This window comes from Phalacrocorax carbo, chromosome 7 (assembly GCF_963921805.1).
Source record: "Phalacrocorax carbo chromosome 7, bPhaCar2.1, whole genome shotgun sequence".
NCBI lineage: Eukaryota > Metazoa > Chordata > Aves > Suliformes > Phalacrocoracidae > Phalacrocorax > Phalacrocorax carbo.
In genome coordinates this window covers 36196135-36216457 of record NC_087519.1, presented here as the reverse complement: position 1 = coordinate 36216457, position 20323 = coordinate 36196135, and the positions used below count along the sequence as shown (strand labels likewise).

The 20323-nt window shown below is 58.0% G+C and overlaps 1 protein-coding gene across 2 annotated transcripts in view; it reads right to left on the bottom strand.

Annotated features, from left to right (window-relative positions):
* Positions 1–2060: 2060 nt before the first annotated feature.
* Positions 2061–20323, bottom strand: part of EPHB3 (EPH receptor B3) — a 30126-nt gene continuing 11863 nt past the window's right edge. The window contains exons 2-16 of one of the 2 annotated variants that reach the window (XM_064457402.1): positions 18498–18562; positions 17457–18129; positions 9876–10031; positions 9379–9714; positions 8466–8590; positions 8134–8302; positions 7934–8039; positions 7464–7561; positions 7156–7278; positions 6809–7056; positions 6350–6565; positions 6110–6259; positions 5829–6022; positions 5507–5662; positions 2061–5193 (exon numbers count right to left, since the gene is read on the bottom strand). In XM_064457402.1, coding sequence (XP_064313472.1) covers positions 5085–5193; positions 5507–5662; positions 5829–6022; positions 6110–6259; positions 6350–6565; positions 6809–7056; positions 7156–7278; positions 7464–7561; positions 7934–8039; positions 8134–8302; positions 8466–8590; positions 9379–9714; positions 9876–10031; positions 17457–18129; positions 18498–18562 — 2924 coding nt within the window. In that variant the 3' untranslated portion in view covers positions 2061–5084. The remainder of the gene's footprint in view (positions 5194–5506; positions 5663–5828; positions 6023–6109; positions 6260–6349; positions 6566–6808; positions 7057–7155; positions 7279–7463; positions 7562–7933; positions 8040–8133; positions 8303–8465; positions 8591–9378; positions 9715–9875; positions 10032–17456; positions 18130–18497; positions 18563–20323) is intronic. The other variant, XM_064457403.1, reaches the window with a different exon arrangement.

Genomic DNA, 20323 nt, shown 5'->3' with positions numbered 1-20323 from the left:
AGCATCTCTACCTACTGCTCCTGGCTGTGCAGCAGCCCCATTGCTCCACTCGTTTCCAAAGGAGCCAGCGTTTCCAACGAGGGTGGCCGGTGGGGGGACCAATGCAGCCCCTGGCACCAGTCCCAGCCCTACCAGTGAGGCCAGCATGGCTTTGCCTCTAAATTTCCCCTCTGGACTCAGCCTTTCCCCAACATCACACCACCACATTGGGTCAAGGCATTGCCCTGTTCTTGTTTAGTAACCCAAAGCTGCTTTTTGCCTCCGGATCCAGCGCCAGGTCAGATTCTGCACCTCGAACAAGGCAGGCAGGCGCAGGGTGATTAATGCGGGTGCGTTCACTCGCTGGCTGCGTGCTGCCAAAGACGATGTCAGCTCCCAAGCATCTGGGGGAGAGATGTCTCCGGCTCCCCAAGGCAACCCCTAGCCCCTGGCCCTTGGATCCCCTTTTTGGGAGCATCCCAGGCTGGCTGGCAGCTCTGGCACAGAGATGCTGGGTGCCACTTGGGGGGTCTTGTCCCCCATGGTCCCCCTGTGGGAACCCTCAGCCCTGCTTGAGGGGGCAAGGACACAGCCCTGGCAGCAGTGGGCAGGGAGGATGGGCTGCAGCGGCAGCCGAGGACAGGCACTGCACCATGTGCAAGCCCCCCACTAGCTACCAAAGGAGACTGGAAGGAAGGAGTGGGAAGAAAATGATTAAAACAAATTTTTTTAAATATAAAAAAAAAAAGCCCTGGGAAAAAGCTGTGTAGGGTCCTGGCACGTGAACAGAGTATATAAGTGGTCTTAAAAATTACCAATAAATAATCTTAACGGGAAACAGAAGGAGCAGAGCTGGGGCGTTCGTGGGTGTCTCGTGGCTCCCTGCAAGCATGGGAAAACTGTTTGGGTCCTGTTCCTCGCACCATGGGGACAGCCCCTTCCCGGGCTGTGGCATGCCCCTGGCTCCAGCCACGAGGCAATGACCTGCCTGGCTGGAGTCTGTCCTGTCTCTGGCTGAGCATGGGTGCAGGATGTGGCCCCAGCATGCCTGCACTGGCGATCCTGTGGGCACAGGGTGGCAATGGGGATGAGGCACAGTGGGCACTGTGGGGGGATGCCCTTGCCCCTGCTACCCCCTGCCCTGGGCTGGCCTGCTGGGTCGTGGCCGTGTTGTGCTGAGCCATGCCGAGCTGTGATCCCTTCCAGCTGTGCCGGCCTCAGGGGGCTGACGGGGCTGCGGGATCCTCTCCCTGCCAAGTCACTGAGGTGTCAGCCAAGAGTTAGCAGGGAAAACGCCAAGCAGCCAGCGAGCCGGCCAACCCATCATCCCCAGCCTTCCTCCTCCTCCTCTGCTGGGGAAAGCCTGCCACCCTCCTGTTGGAGCCCTGAGCCCCCACCCCACCCCACCAGGGTCCCCCCTTAGCACCAGGAGTGCTGTCACTCCAGCCATACCCACTGGGCTCCCCAATGCTGCTCCCACGGTGTTCCCCCGTCCTGGCCCCTCCACCTGGGTTGCATCCCCCTCCTCTGGGCCTGTCTGGAAAGAGGCCCCCCCCTCCCCGAACTTTCCAGCTCTCTGCAGTGCAGGAACAATCGTAGCCTTTGTCTTCCCTTAATCTCCTGGTTAGGAATTAAAAGGGGGGGAAAAACCCAGCAGCACAAAAGGCTCTTTTGCACGGGCTTGGAGGGGGGAATTGCAGGTCTCAGGCAAAGCGCAGGCACAGTGCAGGCAGGGCTTGCCTTCCCCCCCACCCCACCCCCGCCACCCCATGCTATCCCCATCCCCACTGCCCCAGGATGTCCCCACAGCAGCCCCCGAGGGCTGGCTGTTTAGGGAATATCACCTGCTCCTGCTCTGTCCCCCAAAAGTCCTTGCCCACTGACTGCCCTGGGAGGTGGCAGGGAGCATCTTTGGGGAGGCTTGGGCTGGGCTTTCACCCGCATGGGGTCAAGTGCCTCCTGGTCACTGCCATGGACCCACTTTTACACATACAAGCGCCCAAACACACCCATGCCCACCCAGTGAGTGCTCCCCGCCACCCAGAGCCTCCCAAGAACCACGCAGGCACTGCAGACCTCCATAAAATTCCTTAAATAATTTAATTGAAAAAAGTCTTTCTGTTAAAAAATATTTTTTACAAACGCACGCTCGCATTAATTACCCTTGCTGCTGTTTCTCGCTGTTGCGTTTACTTTTTCACCATTGAACACAGCTTTCCCCCTATACATATCTGTATAAAAAGGGAGGTGGCAGGTACAGCATGTGAAGAGCTGCTGGGTGCAGCCATGGGTGCAAACTGGGCAGTGTGGGGGGCCAAGGCTGGGGGTACATCTGGGCCTGGCTGCAGGGATACAGCATCCTGCCCCATGGGAGCAGGGTGGGCACAGAAAAGGCTGGGAGAATGGGTTTGTTGCAGGTTTGCAGTCTGAAATGAGTAGAAACCCTGCCAAAGCAAAGCCAGGCCAGAATGGAGGGTTGAGGTTGGGATGCCTGGGATGCACCAGGGCTAGTGGGACCCCGAACCTTGCAGCAGCAGGATCCTTGCAGCACCAGGACTGGGGAAGCAAGGGCAGCAGGGGCAGCCCGTGAGCCCCACAGTGCTTCCAGCTGGCGGGGGCTGAGAGGGTTAGCAAGCCCAAAATGGGCTCTGACAGCTATTTGGCCACCTGCTCTTAAAAGCCTCCCAGTGCTGGGTTGCTTTGCCTGACCTGGGAGAGGGAGATCTGTCCAGCGCTGCCGTTTGGGGTCCCACCTATGGCAGGGTCAGGGGAGCAGCCAGGGTGGGGTGCAAGCTGGGGTGGGCAGGGCTGGGAAATCCCAGTGAAACGGGCTGTGGTGTCCCTGGCAGCCAGCATTCCCAATACATCCTGTGGAGGAGGGAAGGTGGGGTACAGGGAGCCCATTCCCCACCACAGGACCTGCTGCCAGATGCCCTCCCAGCCTTGTTTACTCTTCCCTGGGGAGGATGACAGGGTTAATGAGAAACCCAAGGGCAGGCAAGTTTCAAGGAAAAGGAAAAAATAGCACCTGGTCAGCCAGCCCAGGGAGGAGAGGAGCAGAGCTGAGCACGGGGAGTGCAAGGGTGCATCTCCTCATTTTTGGGAAGCCCTTACTTGCACCTCTGCACTGCCAGCGAAGCATCCCTGTAAGTGAGCCAGCAAGGTGTACTGCAGCCGATGGGGCGTTAACACCTGAAAAACCCCATCACGGGCAACTGGGGGTCCTACTTGGCTACTAGGTAGCAATCCCCCCTGGGCCATAGGCACGGGGACACCCTAGCCCTACTCTCTCAGGGACAGCAGCCTGGGATTCTCCTTGCCGCCTACTGCTGTTCTCCCACCTGGCTCAGTAGCTACCACCTCACGGTGAGGAGCAAGAGTGGTGATTCAGGGATGCCAGCAGCTGTTGCAACACTCCTGCTCGGGGCTGGACTCTGCCTGGGGAGACCAAAGGAGGACGGGCTCTGCAGAGAAGCCCTGGGACTGCAGGGACCTGTTGGCAGTGGGATGAGCGGTGAGCTTGGTTGCTCCCTGCTTGGTTTTCACACAGTTCCTGCAGTTCCAGCTTGACTTGAGGAGGGGATTGGGGTAAAAAAAATGAGCATCTCTGAGTGCATTAGATGGAGTTTCACAGCTGGCTTTGCCCTGGGACTCGTAACCTCCACCCTACACATCCCACAGCGGAGCACGCCGGGTCCCCAGGCATTGCAGGGTGGGTATGGCATTGCTGCCTGGCCCAACCCTGCGGCAGCACCAGTGCCGAAGGGGACCCTGCGGGACCACCCAAATACACGACAAGAGAAGAGGGGAGTAGAGAGGGGCACAGAGCCAGCCTGGGGCCAGCTGGGAGGAGGATCCCAGTGGGCAGCGAAGCTGCAGGCAGCCGCGCCTGTTGCAGGGAGAGCACGATCGAGCAAAGGAAACTCTGGTAAAATTCTTATTGCCTTTATTCTGCCCATTGCCTCACACAGTCCTGCCGGCCAGCACACACCCACGCACGCATGCACACACTCACGCACACTCAGGCACGCTGGGAGTCTCTCCCTCGGCTTGGAGGAACCGGGCTGCAGTGAATCCTCAGGGAAAGGTAGGTGAGTCTTTTGGCAGCAATCACAGCGTGTGTCAGGAGTGGGGCGGCCGTGCCGGCGGCACCCACTCCTTCTGCATAAAAGAGGAGGCTGGGGGAGGCTGGGCCTCAGCCCCCGGCGCAGCCCCCGCACCAGCCATGCTCTCCGGCCCCTCGGGGGGGAGCGCAGCTGCCGTTGGTCCGGGGGCAGAGGGTCCCTGTGCAAACGTGCTGATGGCCTCGCTCTGCAGTCCAGAGCTGGCCAGGAGAACCAAGAGGGTAAGAGATGTGGAGCCGGGTGCCTGGTCTCCCTCCCTCCCCTTTCTGCTCCCTCTTATTTTTTTAATAGGTATCTTTTTTCTTTTTTTTTTTTCCTTTTTTTTTTTTTGCCTAACTCCCTGCACAGTAAATCTCATGGGGTTTGGGTTCTGGCGTGCAAAGCCAAGAAAGGGAGCGAAGCCTTCCCTCTGGACATGTTCCAGTGCAGACCCTTGGGTGGAGGGGCCGCCAGGGCTGGAGGAAAGGAGTGATTGTCTGGGGCCAATATGCCCCGGCCCCGTCACTGGCTTGGCCTCCCCCGGCTGCTTCCACGTGGGGACCAGAGTTAGGGAAGGCTTCGGACGTGTCTGACGGACTCAGCGGACGGGTCAACAGTCTGTGGCCTCAGGGAGGGGAGGGAAGTGAGGACTTGGGGGGAAAATGGGGTGAAAAGAAATCCAAGAAGCAGAACAACTCTTCAAACCGATGAGCACCGAGACAGGGCGGGAAGCAGGATGTGCCATCTCTGTCTCATAATCCATCTTCAATATGAAGATGTGTTGCTGCCTCGCCGCTCCAGGACACGGGACGAAAAGCTGGGCTCCCTCTCGGCACGAGTGCCTCTGATCCAGGGAAGGGTGGCCCATCCCGTCCCGTCCCAGGCGACCGTCCGAGGCAGAGGAGCGCCGTGTGAAGGGGGAAACGGGAAGCCGGGCTGCACCGCAAACTGAACCTAGTTGGCAGGTTCCCTCGGTCCGTTCCAATGCAGAGTCCCCTGTGGTCAAACCTGCACCGGGAGCGTCTGGTTCATCTGCAGCCTCATGTCCTGAATGCTGCTCAGGATCTTCTTCTGGTGCCCTGCTAGCGTCACCCCTATCCTCAGCAGGTCTCTGCAGGGAGAAGGTGAAGACTCAGCCCTCTGCCAGCAACAATACCAGCACGTGGCCCTGCCCCATCTAGCTGCTGCCAAGGGACCCATCCATCTTCATTACAGCCCTCTGCCAAGCTCCAGTGTCCCTTGAACACCACAGGGGACTGCATACTGAACCCCAGACCTTAACTCACTCGAGAAAACCCCATGCACAACTCAGCCCTCCACATACTTAGGCAGGAGAATCTGGCTGCCAGAGAGGCGAGGGACAAAGGACAATGTGCAGCAGCCCCAGCCCCAGCCTTCTCCCTCCTCTGCAAGCAGGGACTTACTCCGCGGTCATCTGTGCCACCAGGTCGAAGGAGGCAAATCCAGCATTAACAAAGTTCTCCTTGTACCGTCCCATTTTGATGGCATCCAGCCAGTCTCCCACAGTGGTGAAGGTGGTGTAATCCGGGACGGTGCGGTCCAGGAGTGGCTGGGAGATGCTAAAGGGGCAAGAGAGCCACAGGTCACAGGGAGTAGGGGACAGAGAGGTGCAGCTAAAAGTGGGAGAGATTTCTTAGCCCTGCCCTCCCACATCTCTAGTCCCAATCACCCCAGGGTTCCCCAGGCTTGGAGGAAGTCCTGGCTGGAGGTGGGGATGCCACTGACCCAGACTGGACGCTGGCAATGACTTTCAAGCTGGCAGCATTGCGGATGAGCTTGTCCAGCGTATTGACGATCTGTGCAAACTTGGGACGCAGGTTGCGGTCCCGCACCCAGCAGTCCAGCATCAGCTGGTGCAGCGCTGTGGGGCAGTCCATGGGGGGTGGCAGGCGGTAATCCTGCTCCACTGCGTTGATCACCTGTGGAGAGACATGCAGAGGCAGGCTGTGAGCCACCTGGGCTCCCACGGGCAGCCCATAGCTCCCCACTCCCCAGAGAGCACTTACATCTTGGTTGGACATGTCCCAGTAGGGTCGCTCCCCGTAGGACATCACTTCCCACATGACGATGCCATAGCTCCACACGTCGCTGGCTGAAGTGAATTTGCGGTAGGCAATGGCCTCAGGAGCTGTCCATCTGATCGGAATCTTGCCCCCCTGCACGGATACACAGCTCCATTATTTAGCACAAACTGAGGTGTCTTCCCCCATGCCCAGATTGGTGGATCCCCCATGAGTGTCCCATACCAGGGAGCTGGTGTAGGTGGGGTCAGCTGGGTCATCCTCCAGAAAGCGAGAGAGCCCGAAGTCAGACACTTTGCAGACCAAGTTACTGTTGACCAGGATGTTGCGGGCGGCCAGATCCCGGTGCACATAATTCATCTCTGAAAGGTACTTCATGCCAGCGGCAATGCCTCGCAGCATCCCCACCAGCTGGATGACTGTGAACTGCCCATCGTTCAGCTGCCAGAGGAGAGATCAGAGGGGTTTGCAACACCCCAAACCAATTGACTGAGAAAGGATCCCAACGTGCTACCCCACTACCTTCCTCCTCCCTAGAGCCAGCCCTCTTCCCCCACTCCACGATGTCTATGCAGAGCTTAGCCCTGGGGATGCCAGCACAACAGTGCAGAAGGATGGAGAAGGAGGGCTCAGAGCTGCTGTACCCCATGTGCTGCAGCCGCCAGCCCAGGGCAGGATGCTCACCCGGAGGAAGGAGTCGAGTGCACAGTTCTCCATGAACTCTGTGATGATCATGACAGGGCGGCTCTTGGTCACCACACCCTCCAGGTGGATGATGTTGGGGTGGTCAAACTGGCCCATGATGCTGGCCTCGCTCAGGAAGTCCCGCCGCTGCCGCTCCGTGTAGCCCACCTTCAGTGTCTTGATGGCCACGAAGATCTCGCGGCGGCCGGGCAGCTTCAGGCGCCCACGGCACACCTCGCCAAACTCTCCTGCGGGTGGGGAAGGGGAGAAGGGGGAGGCACGGTGAGCCACACAGCAGGGTGAGAAGTGGCGACTCAGAAGCTACTGTGCCCCACCCCGTGATTTACCTGCTCCAATGACCTCCTCAATTTTGACACAGGAGATGTCGATCTCTTTGGCGAATTCCCGGACGGCTTCGTTGGGGTCCTCATAGGTGAAGGGGTCAATGTAGACCTTTGTCCCAGGGGTAACTGCAAGGGCACATGTGTCATCACCAGGAGGGATGCAACACAGCTGACAGATGCAGAGCCAGCATGGCCACCTGTCAGCCCATCACTCCCCGTCCCTGGCTAGCGAAGGGTGCCCTTTTGCTTGTGCACGGGGCAGGAATTGGGAGAGGGCAGGCAGAGCCCGTTTGTTGGGCTCTCACACTCACCGTACTGCTGCAGCTTCTCTGTGTACTCGGGGTCTGTGCTGTTGCGTTGCTTCCTGCCCAAAGGAGACGAGAGGAGGTGTTCAGTAACCATCCCTTTCCTGATGGGGCAAAGACATTCACTGCCACCTTGCAAATCCCAGCACAGACAGCCTATGCCAGAGAGCTTTCCCTCTGGCAGCTTGTGAGCAAAGCCATCCCTCTGCCCGTGGTGCAATGGGAGAAGGTGGCCTAATTGTGCTGAGAGAGGATGGCAGGAGCCTGTACAGAGCCCCAGCTAGTGCTAGGGAAGCAGAGATGCACAGTCCTCCCACAGGACCCACGCTCTGGTACCCACGTGCAGCAGGCCCAGTCTTTTGCTCTCAGACTGGAGCTGCCAGAGCTGTAACCACAGGCAAGGGGAAAAGTTGTGGGGCAGACACGAGCAACCCCCAAACCCAACTCTGACCCCGCCTTCCCTGCAAAACCAGTACCTGAAGCAGACTATAGCGATGATCACCACAACGATGACGAACAGCAGCCCTGCAGTGGCTGAACCCACGATTAGCGGCAGCTCCTGGAAAGTCTTGCTGGTGGACCCTGACAGAGGAAGAGGCAGGAATCAGAGTCAAGCTGGGGAAGGAGCAGGCATAACAGGGCTGGGGGATGGAGGCAGCCCAGTCCTGGTACCTACCGTCCTCTGCAGTTGTCTGAAACTCTGTGGGGAGGCTGTAGCGGCCGTATCCAGCCACTGTGCGTGCCCGGACCTGCACCATGTACCGAGCATTGGCCTTCAGGCCGTCCAGCCGCACTGAGTTCTTCTGGCTGGTGACTGTGTTGGCGATGCCATCGCTCTGGCCTTGCTGTAGGGGAGACATGTAGGTGTCACCTCTGTGAAGCAACCCCCTCTTTGCTGGCTCCCACATCCCCTAGGCACTATCTCTGCAAGAACCCCCTTTGCCATGGTGCTGATGGCCAGCCAGAAGGGCTGGAGGAGGGAAAAGGCTGCTCTGCCTCCTGCTTTACCTTCTCGGAGTACTTGATCTCATAGTCAAGAATGATGCCGTTGGGTCTCTCCGGGGGAGTCCATGACAGCGTCATGCTGTTCCCGGTGCTGCTGTGCAGGTGCATCGTAGGCACAGCAGATGGGGCTAGGAAAGAGGGCAGGGGAGGAATAAGTCACCTGTGTCAGGCTCCCCTCCCCACCATCCCACATCGATGTAGGGGACTCTCTGCCTGGGACCTGCTCAGGTAACCTCGGTGGGCTTCCACTGGCCTCCTACAAGTCTCCGTAGGGAGGTCTGGTCTCACCATCTTGCAGCTAATGTGATAAGGGACCACAGGGAGCCTCAGAAATAGTACCGAGGTAATGCTTCACCCCACGCCTAGCTGCAAACTGATCTGGGGAAGGGCCCTGCCAGCCCAAACCGGGGCTGTTCCCCTCCTCCACTTGCCAGCAGCTCTGTGCTCCACCCCACCGATGAGACCCGTGAAATCAGATCAGAGCGCAGCGGCTGGAGATTACCAGCACGCTGGAGCCGGGCCAGAGCAGGAGAAAGGAGGGAACAGCAGAGCACTCAGCTGTCTGCGAAGGTTTGGGCTGGTGCTGAGTCTTCCCAGGCCCACAGGGGAGAAATCTCATTTCCTTCCTCTTCCCTTCGCAGCAGGCACAACATCTCTGGGGTAGGTCTAGGAGATCCAGAGCTCGCTGGAGCATCTGCCAACCCTGCCCTTCTCCACTTGCACATGTTCTGAGCTCATCTCCTCCAGGGATATGCATTAAACGGAGAGGAGAATTTACCCAGGGGATTAGATGCAGGCGCAGAGAGCCAGTAACACGGCAGCACAAAGGATTGCAGCCTCCAAGGCTGTCAGCAAGAAATCCCCACTCTGCTCTGCGGAAGAGAGCCAGCCGCTGCTCTCCGGCAGCTCCACTGACCTGCCTGGTTGGTGGTGATGTTGACAGAGGCGAAACGGGGAGGGTAAGGGCTCTTGCTGGAGATGCCATTCACGGCCTGGATCTCAAAGGTGTATTGGGTGTGGGCCATCAGGTTGCTGATGTAGATGCGACGCTCAGTGAGGCCAAGCTGGCGCGGCACGAACTCCACGTTGTCGTCGCAGCGGGTGCACAAGCGCCGCTCCACGCTGCACTTCTTGCAGATGATGTTGTAGAGCAGGTCATCCCGCCCACCTGTGTCCTGCGGCTCACTCCACTCTAGCACCAGTGATGTCTCGTTCACGTTGGAGATGACGCTGCGGGGTGCGGAGGGGACACCTACGGGGGGAATGAGGGGGTCAGGGATGGCCAGGCTCACCTCCAGCCAGGCTCACCTCCAGCGTGAGCACAGCATAATCTCCCCTACCATGGGTGCAGACCCCTGCTGCCTCCACACCTCCCTCCCCTCGCCTCCCCTCCTTGCCCAGGACAGGACTCACTGGTGCAGGCACTGTCTGTGGGGTCTGTGTCCGCACGGAAAAAACCATTTCGACATGTGCAGACCGTTGCTGCTCCGGAGGTGGTCCGGCTATTAGGAGGGCAGGGAGAGCAGGGACCTTCCCCCTGCTTAGATTTGAAGGTTCCCGGGCCACAAGCTAGAGGAAGGGAAAACAGACCTCAGTTATAAAGTGCACCCAGAAGATATCCACTGTTCCCTCCAAGGCTGGGCAGACCCTTCCTTGCTCCCTGCCAAATCTCCTATCAGTGGCTTGAGGACCACAGACCACCTACAAGCCTTCCCACCGCTGTCAGCCATGCCCAGGGACATGGTGTGCCTGGCTGGGCAGGGCGGGCAAGAGTGGGCTGCTGGTACAGGGAAGGGGCACCCACCAGCTCAGGCACAGCTCTACCCAGGAGATGCTGTGCTCTGGCAGCAGACCCAGGGCAGCCAGAGAGGGGAAGAGCCAGTCACCAGCAGCTGTATGGGGATCAGGGCAGGTCCAGCCAGGTGAGCATGTCCCCAGTTTTGTTTCTTCACTGTACTTCCCCAGTTCTGTGCACATTGGCTCCCCCTTCCCCAGCTGGTTTCCATGCCTAGCACCCTCCATAGGGTCAGTGATCCGTTCTCTGAGGAAATCAGTCTGGGAAGGAAAGGAACCCTCAGCCCTTCCTGCAGCAGCCCCTGCAGAGGCCTCTGCAGCCCCAAATGCAGCCACTCAGCCCCAAACCCTCTGCCTCAGGCTCTTCAGCCACTTCTCAGCCCCTGGGCGGTAGCACTTCCCAAGGCTGGCTCAAGTCGAGTGCCGAGTGAGATTAAAACATTCCTGCAGGTCCTCAGCTAAAGAGCTGCTTTGGCATCACTGCCACCTCCTACCCCTGCTTCTGATCAGGGTCCTTCAAGGAGCCACAAGTCCTGGGATCCTGCCCGGCTGGCACTGCAGGGCATTTAGTCATAATGAGGGGCACGTGAAAGGATTAACGGCATTTGAGCCAAAGGGCAGAGCTGACTCGGGAACCCTACCCACACCTCGAAATAGCTTGATTTATCACAGTGCTGCCCTAAGCAAGCGGGTCCCGCGCTCTGCATTCACAGCTGGCCAAAGCAGTGAGAGAGACCTGCTGGTGCGGGCTCTGGCATCACTGTTTGCCATGGTTGGGGCAGCATCAGCACCAATGGCCCCAGAGGAGGACACATCCTCCTCGCTCTGCTGGGATTAGGACAGCTCCCGAGGTTGCGTAACACTCTCAGCAGCCCTGTCCCACCTCCCATGCCTGTCACACATCACCAGGTAAACAGGAGAAGGTTTCCTGGTGCTTCACCGGGCTGTGGCAAGTGGAAGCTTCCTGCTATGAGGCATCTCCCAACACCCTCTGTGGAAGTTTTCCGGCTGGTTGCAGCCCCATGTGTGGGGCGTGGAGTGTTGCTGAGTCATGTGCTGCTGGGCTGGCCCTGTGGGGAACCACACACAGCTCCAGGGTGCCATCCTGGCCCCCTGGTTTGCCCAGGCACTGAGAGGCAGCAGCCCCAGAGGAGAAGCTCTGCTCCACTGCAGTGCTGCTGGGCAGGGGGATGCGCAAACAGTCCCATCACAGGGGCATGCACCCCGTTGGTGAGGAGGGGGCCTGCAGACCGTGCGCTCTCCAGCTCCCCTGCCTGAATGGGCAGCAGGAGCTGCTTCCCGCTCCCAGGGCACCAGCCTTCTGGCAAGGAGACTCCTCTTTGGTCACAACAGGACTGACCACATGGCTTGACTCGCTCCAGCTCTTTACCCTGAGTTCACCCAGCCTCTGGGCCTTCCCTTTGGAACTGAAAGCTTAGCCCATCCCAACTGCACAGGCTGGAGGGCAAAGGAGTGCACAGACCTGCTCCTCTGCGAGTGATGGAAGCCCTGGACCTGCTGGCCAGGGCTTCTGTCCCCCCAGTCTGGGCCACCCTCACCTGCAAAAAGACATGCACAGCAGATGCTCAGAGGTAGCAGAGCAGCCCTGGCACGGGCAGACCCACCCCAGCCAGAGTCCTGGGCGGTTCAGACTGGGTGGATGCGGATTCACACACACGGAACCAGATTGCTGAGGAATGAGATATGACTGAAACCTCTTGGACAGGAACACTCTGGGCTCAGAAAGCTGCCAGACATGCTTTGGTTATGGACAGGAGCCCAGATCCATCAGGGACAATACCCCCTGAAATAACAGGCCTGTTGGGGGGAAAGCAAAGCTGGAGCAACCAAAGCTTGTGTGAAGCCAATAGTCCAAGCGCAGCATGGCAGCCGGGGACAGCGAGGTGCTCTGCAAAGGATGCAGGAGAGCTGATGGTGCTTGGCCTCCTGCACGCTCAGTGACAGCAGGTGTCCTGTGGGTTATGGGCACAGAGGGCACAGTGACCTCCCGAGCTCCCGGGCACAGGAGAAAGGGACAGGCAGAGCTGTCCTTGGGCAGCTGCCTGCCATCCCACAGGAGTGCCCAGCGCAGGCACAAGGAATGAAGGTAACTTCTTCACACCCTCATGCCACCCCAGCAGGAGGGAAATGAGCCACATACCAGCCCTGTTAAGCAGGGGAAGAGCAGGAGAGGGACTGAGGCCCAGATGCACTCCAGTGTTTAAGTTTCCAACTCAGTTTAATAAATCAGAGCATAAAGACCTTGGTGGCAGTGTGACAGCTCTCAGCCACCACATTTGAAGGCTGTAACTGAGCTGAAAGTTGATCCCAGGTCCCTAGTGGATAAGCCGCTGTGTCATCTCTTCTCTGCAAGAAACTGCCTGTACAACAACCACTGTCTTGGCCGGCACACCGGGGAACAAGCCCAGGAGCTCTGGACCAGGAACGTGACTCCATCCAGCTGGAGCCGGGGATCCAGGCTCCCCTCTCCCCACCAAGAGGTTTGCATAAACACTTTTCCTGCTGAAGTGCCCTCAAATAAAATAACAACCCTGAACCCCTGCACACAGATCACATCTCCTGGTGCTGGGCTGCGGCCACCTCTGGGTAGAACATGACAGTCACTGACAGCCACAGGATAACAGGTCAGGGAACTGAAGCGGAGCTCCCCAGTCTGAAGAGGAGCAGCTGGTTTGATGGGAGGGAGACGCAGCCTAGCCTGACAGTGGGGGTTGACTGCAGAGGGGATTTATGTACGGTGTGGGAGGGAGAGGGGGCAGTAACACAGCCCGGGGGTTGCTGCAAAACTGCCCCTGCACCCTCTATGAAGCATCGCACACCCAGCACAGCATGACATGGCACCCACCACCAGCCATCCGTCTGCTTCGGGCAGCTCCTCCGGGTTTTTAATCAGTCACCCACCTCCAGGGCCTGATCCTGCCTTGAAGAGCTGCAGCACAGGGCTAGGGGAAGAGGACGGCACTCTTCCCAAATACAACCTCCACCCCAGTGAATAAAGTCCAAGGGAGGGAGCCAAAAAAAACCACTGAAATAAAACCCTCCTGGCAGCAGCAGAGAGCAGTGACTCATCCCGCAGGCAGCCTCCATTACTGCACGGGATGCAGGCAAGCAGCAACAAACCCCGCGTGCATCCCCAAAACTTTGGGGTCCCCTCCCTTGGGAAAGGGAGGGAGGGATTGCCCATGGCACATCGGGAAGTACCAGACCCAAACTACCCTACTTCAGGTCTTGACTGCTTTCCCATCCACACAACATTATTCCAGCCTGGGCAGAATCCTTCCAGCTATTTCTCTCCCTGTAGGACTGAAGCAGAATGCCTCGCTTGAGCCTAGATAAATTAAACCTATCACATCCCTTTGTCCAGCAACCCTGTAATTTCTTTAAAGGCAGCAATCGAGTTTGCCTGGGACGATCTGTGCTTTATGAACCTGCACGGCTCGCTCCTTTCCCACTTTCGTAAGCGGCTGCAGATGGATTAGAGCTGTGGAAGCAACAGCCTGGCTACAGCCGAGGCGGTAACTCTCTTTTTAAGTCTCTCTTAAAAGGCACTTGATTTGGAAAAAAAAAAAAAAATAAAAACCACCCTTTGGGTGGAAATATTTCATGCTAGCACAATCCAAAAGTGAATGGAGTAAATTTGAAGGGGAGAGAAGGGAAAAAGCCCTTGGGGGCTTGAACAGTGGCATCCAAAGAAGAGGCGGGAAACAATTTTTTTTTTTTTTAAGGAAATTTTTTTTTTTTTCAATAAGCAAAGCTGCTTCTCCAGCCACAGCAGGTCACAGGCAGGATGGCAGGGCAGATTTCCTCGACCGTGTTACAAGTAACCATTGTAGAGCTGCCTGGCTGTAAACCGGCTGCTCTCTCCTGCCTGCGCTGCTGAGCTGCCTTTGATCTGGAAGCCCAGGCAATTAATAGCAGGCAGTTTCACTTCCTGGGTTTCATGCAGCAAGCCCGTGTTGCAATGCAAAGCTGCAAACAGTTGGCAAGTGCAATGCTTGCTTGGCATTTTTTTTTTAATTCAGGTTGGTGTTTCCATTAGTCACTGATTGCAAGGGAAATTTATTTTCACAAAAATTCAGATTTTGGCCCCAGCCTGACCTGCTATCACCTACTGACTGCACCCAAACATAAAGCACCTAGTGCCATCACAAAAGGGACATAAAAAAGGCTGAGAAATGGGTCCAAGCAGAGTGTGGCGTCACACTGCATGCTGCCTCCCCATGTACTTTAATGGTTTGGGTGTCCATTGACTGCACCACACAGCCTTGTTTCCCCTCCCAAGTGGGGCGTAGGCTCTGGGGGCACCATGGCCCCTCCCCAGACCTGCCCCAGACTTGGAGGGCCGTGTGAGGAGAGGGCTCGCTGCTAGCCCTGGCATGGAGGCCACCCAGACCCCAGATCTTTCTGTCTTTGACTGAAGCTAGGAAGATGAGGGGTCCAAACCCCAGTGAATCCAGTGCAGGGAGCACATGCCCAGGAACATTTCTGGGGAGGTGCTGCACATTGAGCTGCTCTGTACCGGGACCCCTGCGCTGCTTGAAGGAGACTCCCACTGTCTGCCTGTGCAACATGGGGAGCACCTTGACACCAAATCCCATGAACAGTTTGGGTGCTTGCAAACCAAAAGGTGCAGGGAGGGGGGCTGCAGGGCTCAGGGTCCAAGGGGGCAAAGGCAGCGTACCCCTCCCTGCAGAGACACGTGGGAGCCTTCGTCCCTCTCCCTGGCCAACAGCTCCTTTTCCTCCAGGGAGAGCTGCCTCTGAAGCTCTGCATGGCGGGAAGCGTGTGGGAAGCGGCACAACCCCAGAAGGGCCGTGTGCTAATTAAATAAAGATAATGAGGCTGAGAATGAGATGCCAAATCAATGCTGTGGCAACTCAGGACTAGAGCGCCAGATACCAGCCTGGCGTATCACATTACAAAGCATGCCAAAGAAACTGCCTTCAGCCGGGCGGGATGAGCCCTCGGCTCCCGAGGGACCAGGATACAAGCTGCATTGTAACAGGTCTGAATGCAGGGTCTAATCCTGGCTCTGGATGGAGATAAAGCGGAGAAGGAGGAGGAGAAAGGGGAGGAGGAGGAGGAGATCTTCAAAGGCCACTGAAAGTCTGGGGAAAGGGGGAGATTTACAACAGGGCTTATCCCATCTAAGCAGTAACTGGGTATTGTTATTTATTAAAATGCCATCTGGCACTCCGGAGTGCTCCTTGACTGTGTGGTGAAGCCTCAGTGGCTCCCCGGGGCGGGAGCACCTAACCCCAGCTCTGCAGGGCCACATCTGCACTGCTCCCCATGCTGCGGGGGCAGGGACCCTTTTCTGCAGTGCCGAGCTGCCGAAACAGGGTAAGGGAACATCCAGCCGAGCGCAAAAAAGGGAATTGTGGCTCCGGCTTCTCCCAGCCCTTCTTCAGCTGTTTCCACTTAAAACACACGATCATATGGCAGAAAATCTGATCCTACAAGCGCAGCACAACTTTCCCAGAGAAACGTGAGGACACTGCCGCTTCTGCCCAGCAAGAGGGCAGGCTGCCGGATGGAGACGTGCCCACAGCTCAGTGTGGCTTCCCTGTGTGCTGGGGAAGAAGCCAGGGCGTGTTGGGAGAAATTAAAGGCACTGGGAGAGCTGCCGCATGGGTGTCTGCCTGGCTGGGGGGATGTGGAGAGCAGACCTCGTCCCAGGCTGCAGCATACCCTGAGGAGTCGTTGGTCCGGCCTCAGGATGCCCCAGCTCGGCCAGCCCAGATCCTGGCTGGGAACTGTGTCACCTTGTGCCCAAACCCTGCTGGGAAAGAGCAAGCACCCTGTATGGTCTAAGATGTCCCAGCCCAAGCAAGAAGGAAACCAGCTCCCTAGGAGCATGGATGCCAGCGTACGTTTTTAAGCGTGGGCTCCTTGCCCAGCAATGGATGCCAGCACTGGTGTCCGTCTGCCCCAGGAGGAGCCAGATCGGCTGCTCACAAGACTGATGCAGGAGGTTGAGACAACAAGCAACCTGCCCTCCCGAAGTTGGGGCTCTGCTGGCACCAAGAGTGCCGGAGGCTCTGGTCCTCCAGCAGAGCCACAGCCCCAGCTAGGCTGTGCTCTCCCTTGACCAGCTGTAGCAGCACGGCTGACAGCGGAGAGGCTGGCCTGGCCCAATCCCCACGTCACGGGCTGTCCCAGATTGCATCGCCTCTGCCAAGAGCAAAGGGCTGGCGCCAAACATCCCGTCATCGGCGAGCATGAGGCATCCAGTGCTGGGGGCCCAGCTGGCATCCCACTCCCTGCACGCCTCCAGCCAAGGGAAGGAGCAACCTTTCTGCCCTAAACCCAAACCATCCCAGGGCAGGGTTCTGCATGCTGGAGATGGCTCCCAAGGACAAAATCATGCTAAGAAAAAGCAACATCCATCCAGGTGGATTTTCCCTTTTCAACAGACCCAAACTGGGGAGAAACAGCAACATCAAAGTTGTCGTGGGAGAGTACGGCAGCTGCAGAACTCACACAGGGCTATCCTGCTACCCGGGGTGGCCCTCCACGCCCAATATCTGTGTGTGCAGGATGCTCTTCCCTCCTCTCTGAGCAGGGATGGGCAGCTCCAGCTCCCCTGCCTTTGTGCTGCTCCCCACCCTCCCTGCTGCAAGCCCTCAGCGCTGGCAGCGGGAACATGCATCCGCATGGCTTCTCCTGAGGCCAGTGCAGTGGGGCCCCGCTCACCACCGACGTTTTTGAGTGCTTCCACACAAGCAGCGTGAAATCACACTTGTCAGGAACAATCACTTGCCCCAGCCAAAAGCGCTTCAGGAGAGAGAGAGGGGAGATGCTGGACATGATAGCAGGGCCAAAAGGGAGGCTTTGGTAATGCTCAGGAGCTTAAACATGCTGGATCCCTGCTGAGGACCATGCCTTGAGCCACAGCTCCTGGCGAGGAGATGCATCCCACAGAGGGTAGCACCGGCGGATGCTAACCAGCGTGTCACAGCAGGCACCGTGCCATTCCAGACCACAAAGGCTTTAAGGCTTCCAGATGCCAAGTCAAACTGCAGACCAGTCCTCTGAGATACCACCCTGCTCCCCCACCCCGGGAGCCTGCCCTGCTCCTAAGCCTATGAAAACAGACGGAGCTCAATGCAAAAACACCTCCTCTGCATTAACATGTGTGTGGGGACAAGAGCCACAGTCACTCCACCATGCACATACCTTGGCACTGGGTATCCTTCATGGCTGGCTCATATCCAGCGGCACATGTACACGCTCCCACAGGTACCATCCACTCGCCATCGCCATTGCAGTACAGCTTCAGGGGTACAGATACCTCCACTGCATTGGGAATGCAGGTGCCTGGTGCAATGACCAGAGAGGTGGGCTCGGCTCCTGTTAAAGTCTCCGGGAAGATAGCAAAGCCAGCAATGGTGTTGGAGCATTTCTTGTAGAAAGCCCGGACGGAGATGAGGGACATGCAGGCTCCCAGGTCCTGGAAGGCCAGGTAAAAACCATTTTTTGAGAGAGGGCCAAAGCTGCGCACCTTGGTGTTCACACGGCCAGACTCCAATTTGGAGAAGCTCTCATCCGGAGCAATTGTATCCACTTTGATATAGGGGTTCTCCATCCAGAAAGGGCTGTTTGCAGAGGCAGAATCTGTATCCGATTCATAATAGAAGAGGTTGAAGGTCTCTTTGCAGGAGCCAGGGATGTTGGGGATGCTGTTGCAGTCCCGCACGGTGAACTTCAGCTCCACATAGACGCGCTGGACATCCTGGCGCTGGATGAACTTGGTGCGAAGCCAGTTGTTCTGGCTGGCCTCCCGCACATTGCACACCTGGTACGTGCGGATGGGGTTCATGGCCTCATCGTAACCGCTGACTTCTTCCCACTGTGAGTGAGAGGGGAGCAGGTTAGACCCCCAGCTGGGGAGATCAGTACCACAGACACATTGCGAATGGCACTGGGGGGACTGGGCAACAGTCAACAGGGAGGAGAAGCAGCTGCGCCTCCACCTGTCCCAACCCTCCTGGTCATCAAGGTGACTAAGAGCAACCTGGGCCAGGGACCATGGTGCTCCTGCTCTGCCAGCATGGAGTCAGGAGGAGACAGTTTCACGAGGCAAGAGGATAAGCACGGGAGGGAAGAGGCAAGATGCAGCCAGCTCCATGAAGGCTCTGGCAAGCAGCCCTGATTCCCATGGGGCCAGGGCCGGCTGTGCCCTTTGGAGGTCAGGACCAGGGCTGGCTCCAGACTTACCCCTGTCTCCGGATGAGTTGTCCATGCCAACTCAGAGGTCACCCACTTCGTGTCCATCAGGGTCTCTGGAGGGAGAGGGAGGAGAGAAAGAAGTAATTGGAGACGAAGGCCAAGATTAGAGGGAAAAAAACCAGGAGGAATGGGGGAGAGGAGAGCTGAGGCTGACATTTCTGCAGAAAACAGCAACTTGGGGGGTGAGACTTGGTGGGAGGAGGGGGGAGCGGCGCAGACAGACTCCAGATTTCTCTTCTCCTGTCAGGAGAACAGGAAGAGCGAGGTGTCCCCGGAGAGCTGTGCTGGAGTGGGGAAGCAGCAGGATGAGGAGCCGGCCAGGTGGCAAGGGGGGGACAGGCTGCCACCCCAGCCACCAGCGTGGCCAGCCATGCCTCCAAGACAGTGCAAGGGGGTACCAGAGGAGGGAGACTGGGTGCCCCCATCCACGCCCTCCCCCTCTGCTTTGGCAGGGCGCGTATTTACTGTGGCTGGGGTTGAAAGGGCCCGTTCCCATGACAGGGCGGTGCGGGCCAGGCAGGTTTATCCAGAGGAGGAGGGACTGGCAGGCTGCTCTCCCAGAGACGCCCCACATCACTCATTTTACAAGAGGGGAGAAGAATTTGACCGTCTGGCCAACATTCCTGGAGCAGACTACAAGACAAACCACCCCGGCAGCATTCCCCAAACAGCCCCAGCCCCAGCCTTGGGGGAGCAAGACGCTTGTCTGGGAAGAACTGCAATTGCAGGCAGCTGTCTCCAATCCCAGGCAGAGCCGCACAGCTCCACACAAACACCACGCGCAAAAATCAGGAGTGAAACGCAAGGACTGAGTAGATGACATGCTCTGGGGCTGGTGCCAATGGCCCCTCTGTGGGCGGCTGGCTCTGCAACCCCCACTCCAGGATGGCCCTGTAGGCTGTTTGGAGGTGAGCAAGCACCACTGGGGTCCTCTGGCCCCTCTCCTGGCCAGGGGGGTTCTGGGCCAACAGCCCCCTGCAGACCCTGGTCTGCTCAGAGGGACTCCAGTGCCTGCTCCAAGCAGACCCCAGGACCAGCTCCAAAATGCCTCCCTCCTGAGGGCATCCCCCTCCCCAGCTACAGGCATGGCCCCATCCCAGGCCCTACACAGCTCCCCAGGGGCTGTCCCTCAGCCCACCTAGCCCCAATATGCAGGACGGAGACCTATGGCTCTCCAGCCCCCAGAGCTGGTGGCAGGCTGGGAGCCACTTGCTTGACGGCTGGGTACAGGACATGCTGGGGCAGCTCAGCTGTGCCAGGCACCATGGCTCAGCCCCAGAAGCGAGAGGCAGTTTCAGCTTCTTTCCTTCCACCCCAGGAAAACCACAGGCTGACCCAGCCAGGGAGGAAGTATAGAGGAGGAAGGAAATGTTCACGTGTCACAGGGTTCTGGATGAAGCCCGGCTGGAGGTAAATACCTTCCTCCCATGTCCCACCACAGGGAGACCCGCCAGCAGCTTGAGACAGCACCCACAGACAGGCCAGGAGCACAGGCTGCGACTGCCACCATGGCACAGATAAACAAGCACATTCAGGACATGTGGGCTCTCTGACCCGCCTTGCTGTTTGCCAAGATCCCAGCCCAGCCGGCGAGCCTGCCTCTCGCCCAGGCTGCACACATAGAACAAATATAAATGCAGTCCCATTGCAGGCTGCCAGTGCCACCAGCAGATATGGCACCAGGGAGAGCGAGGAAAACCCCTCGTGGTGCCAGCTCTCCAGTCAGGAGAGGGTCAGGGGGCAGCATCTACAACAGGAAGGACAAACTGACTACCAGCTCTTGTTTGCAACCAGGAGGAGCGCAGAGGTGGTTA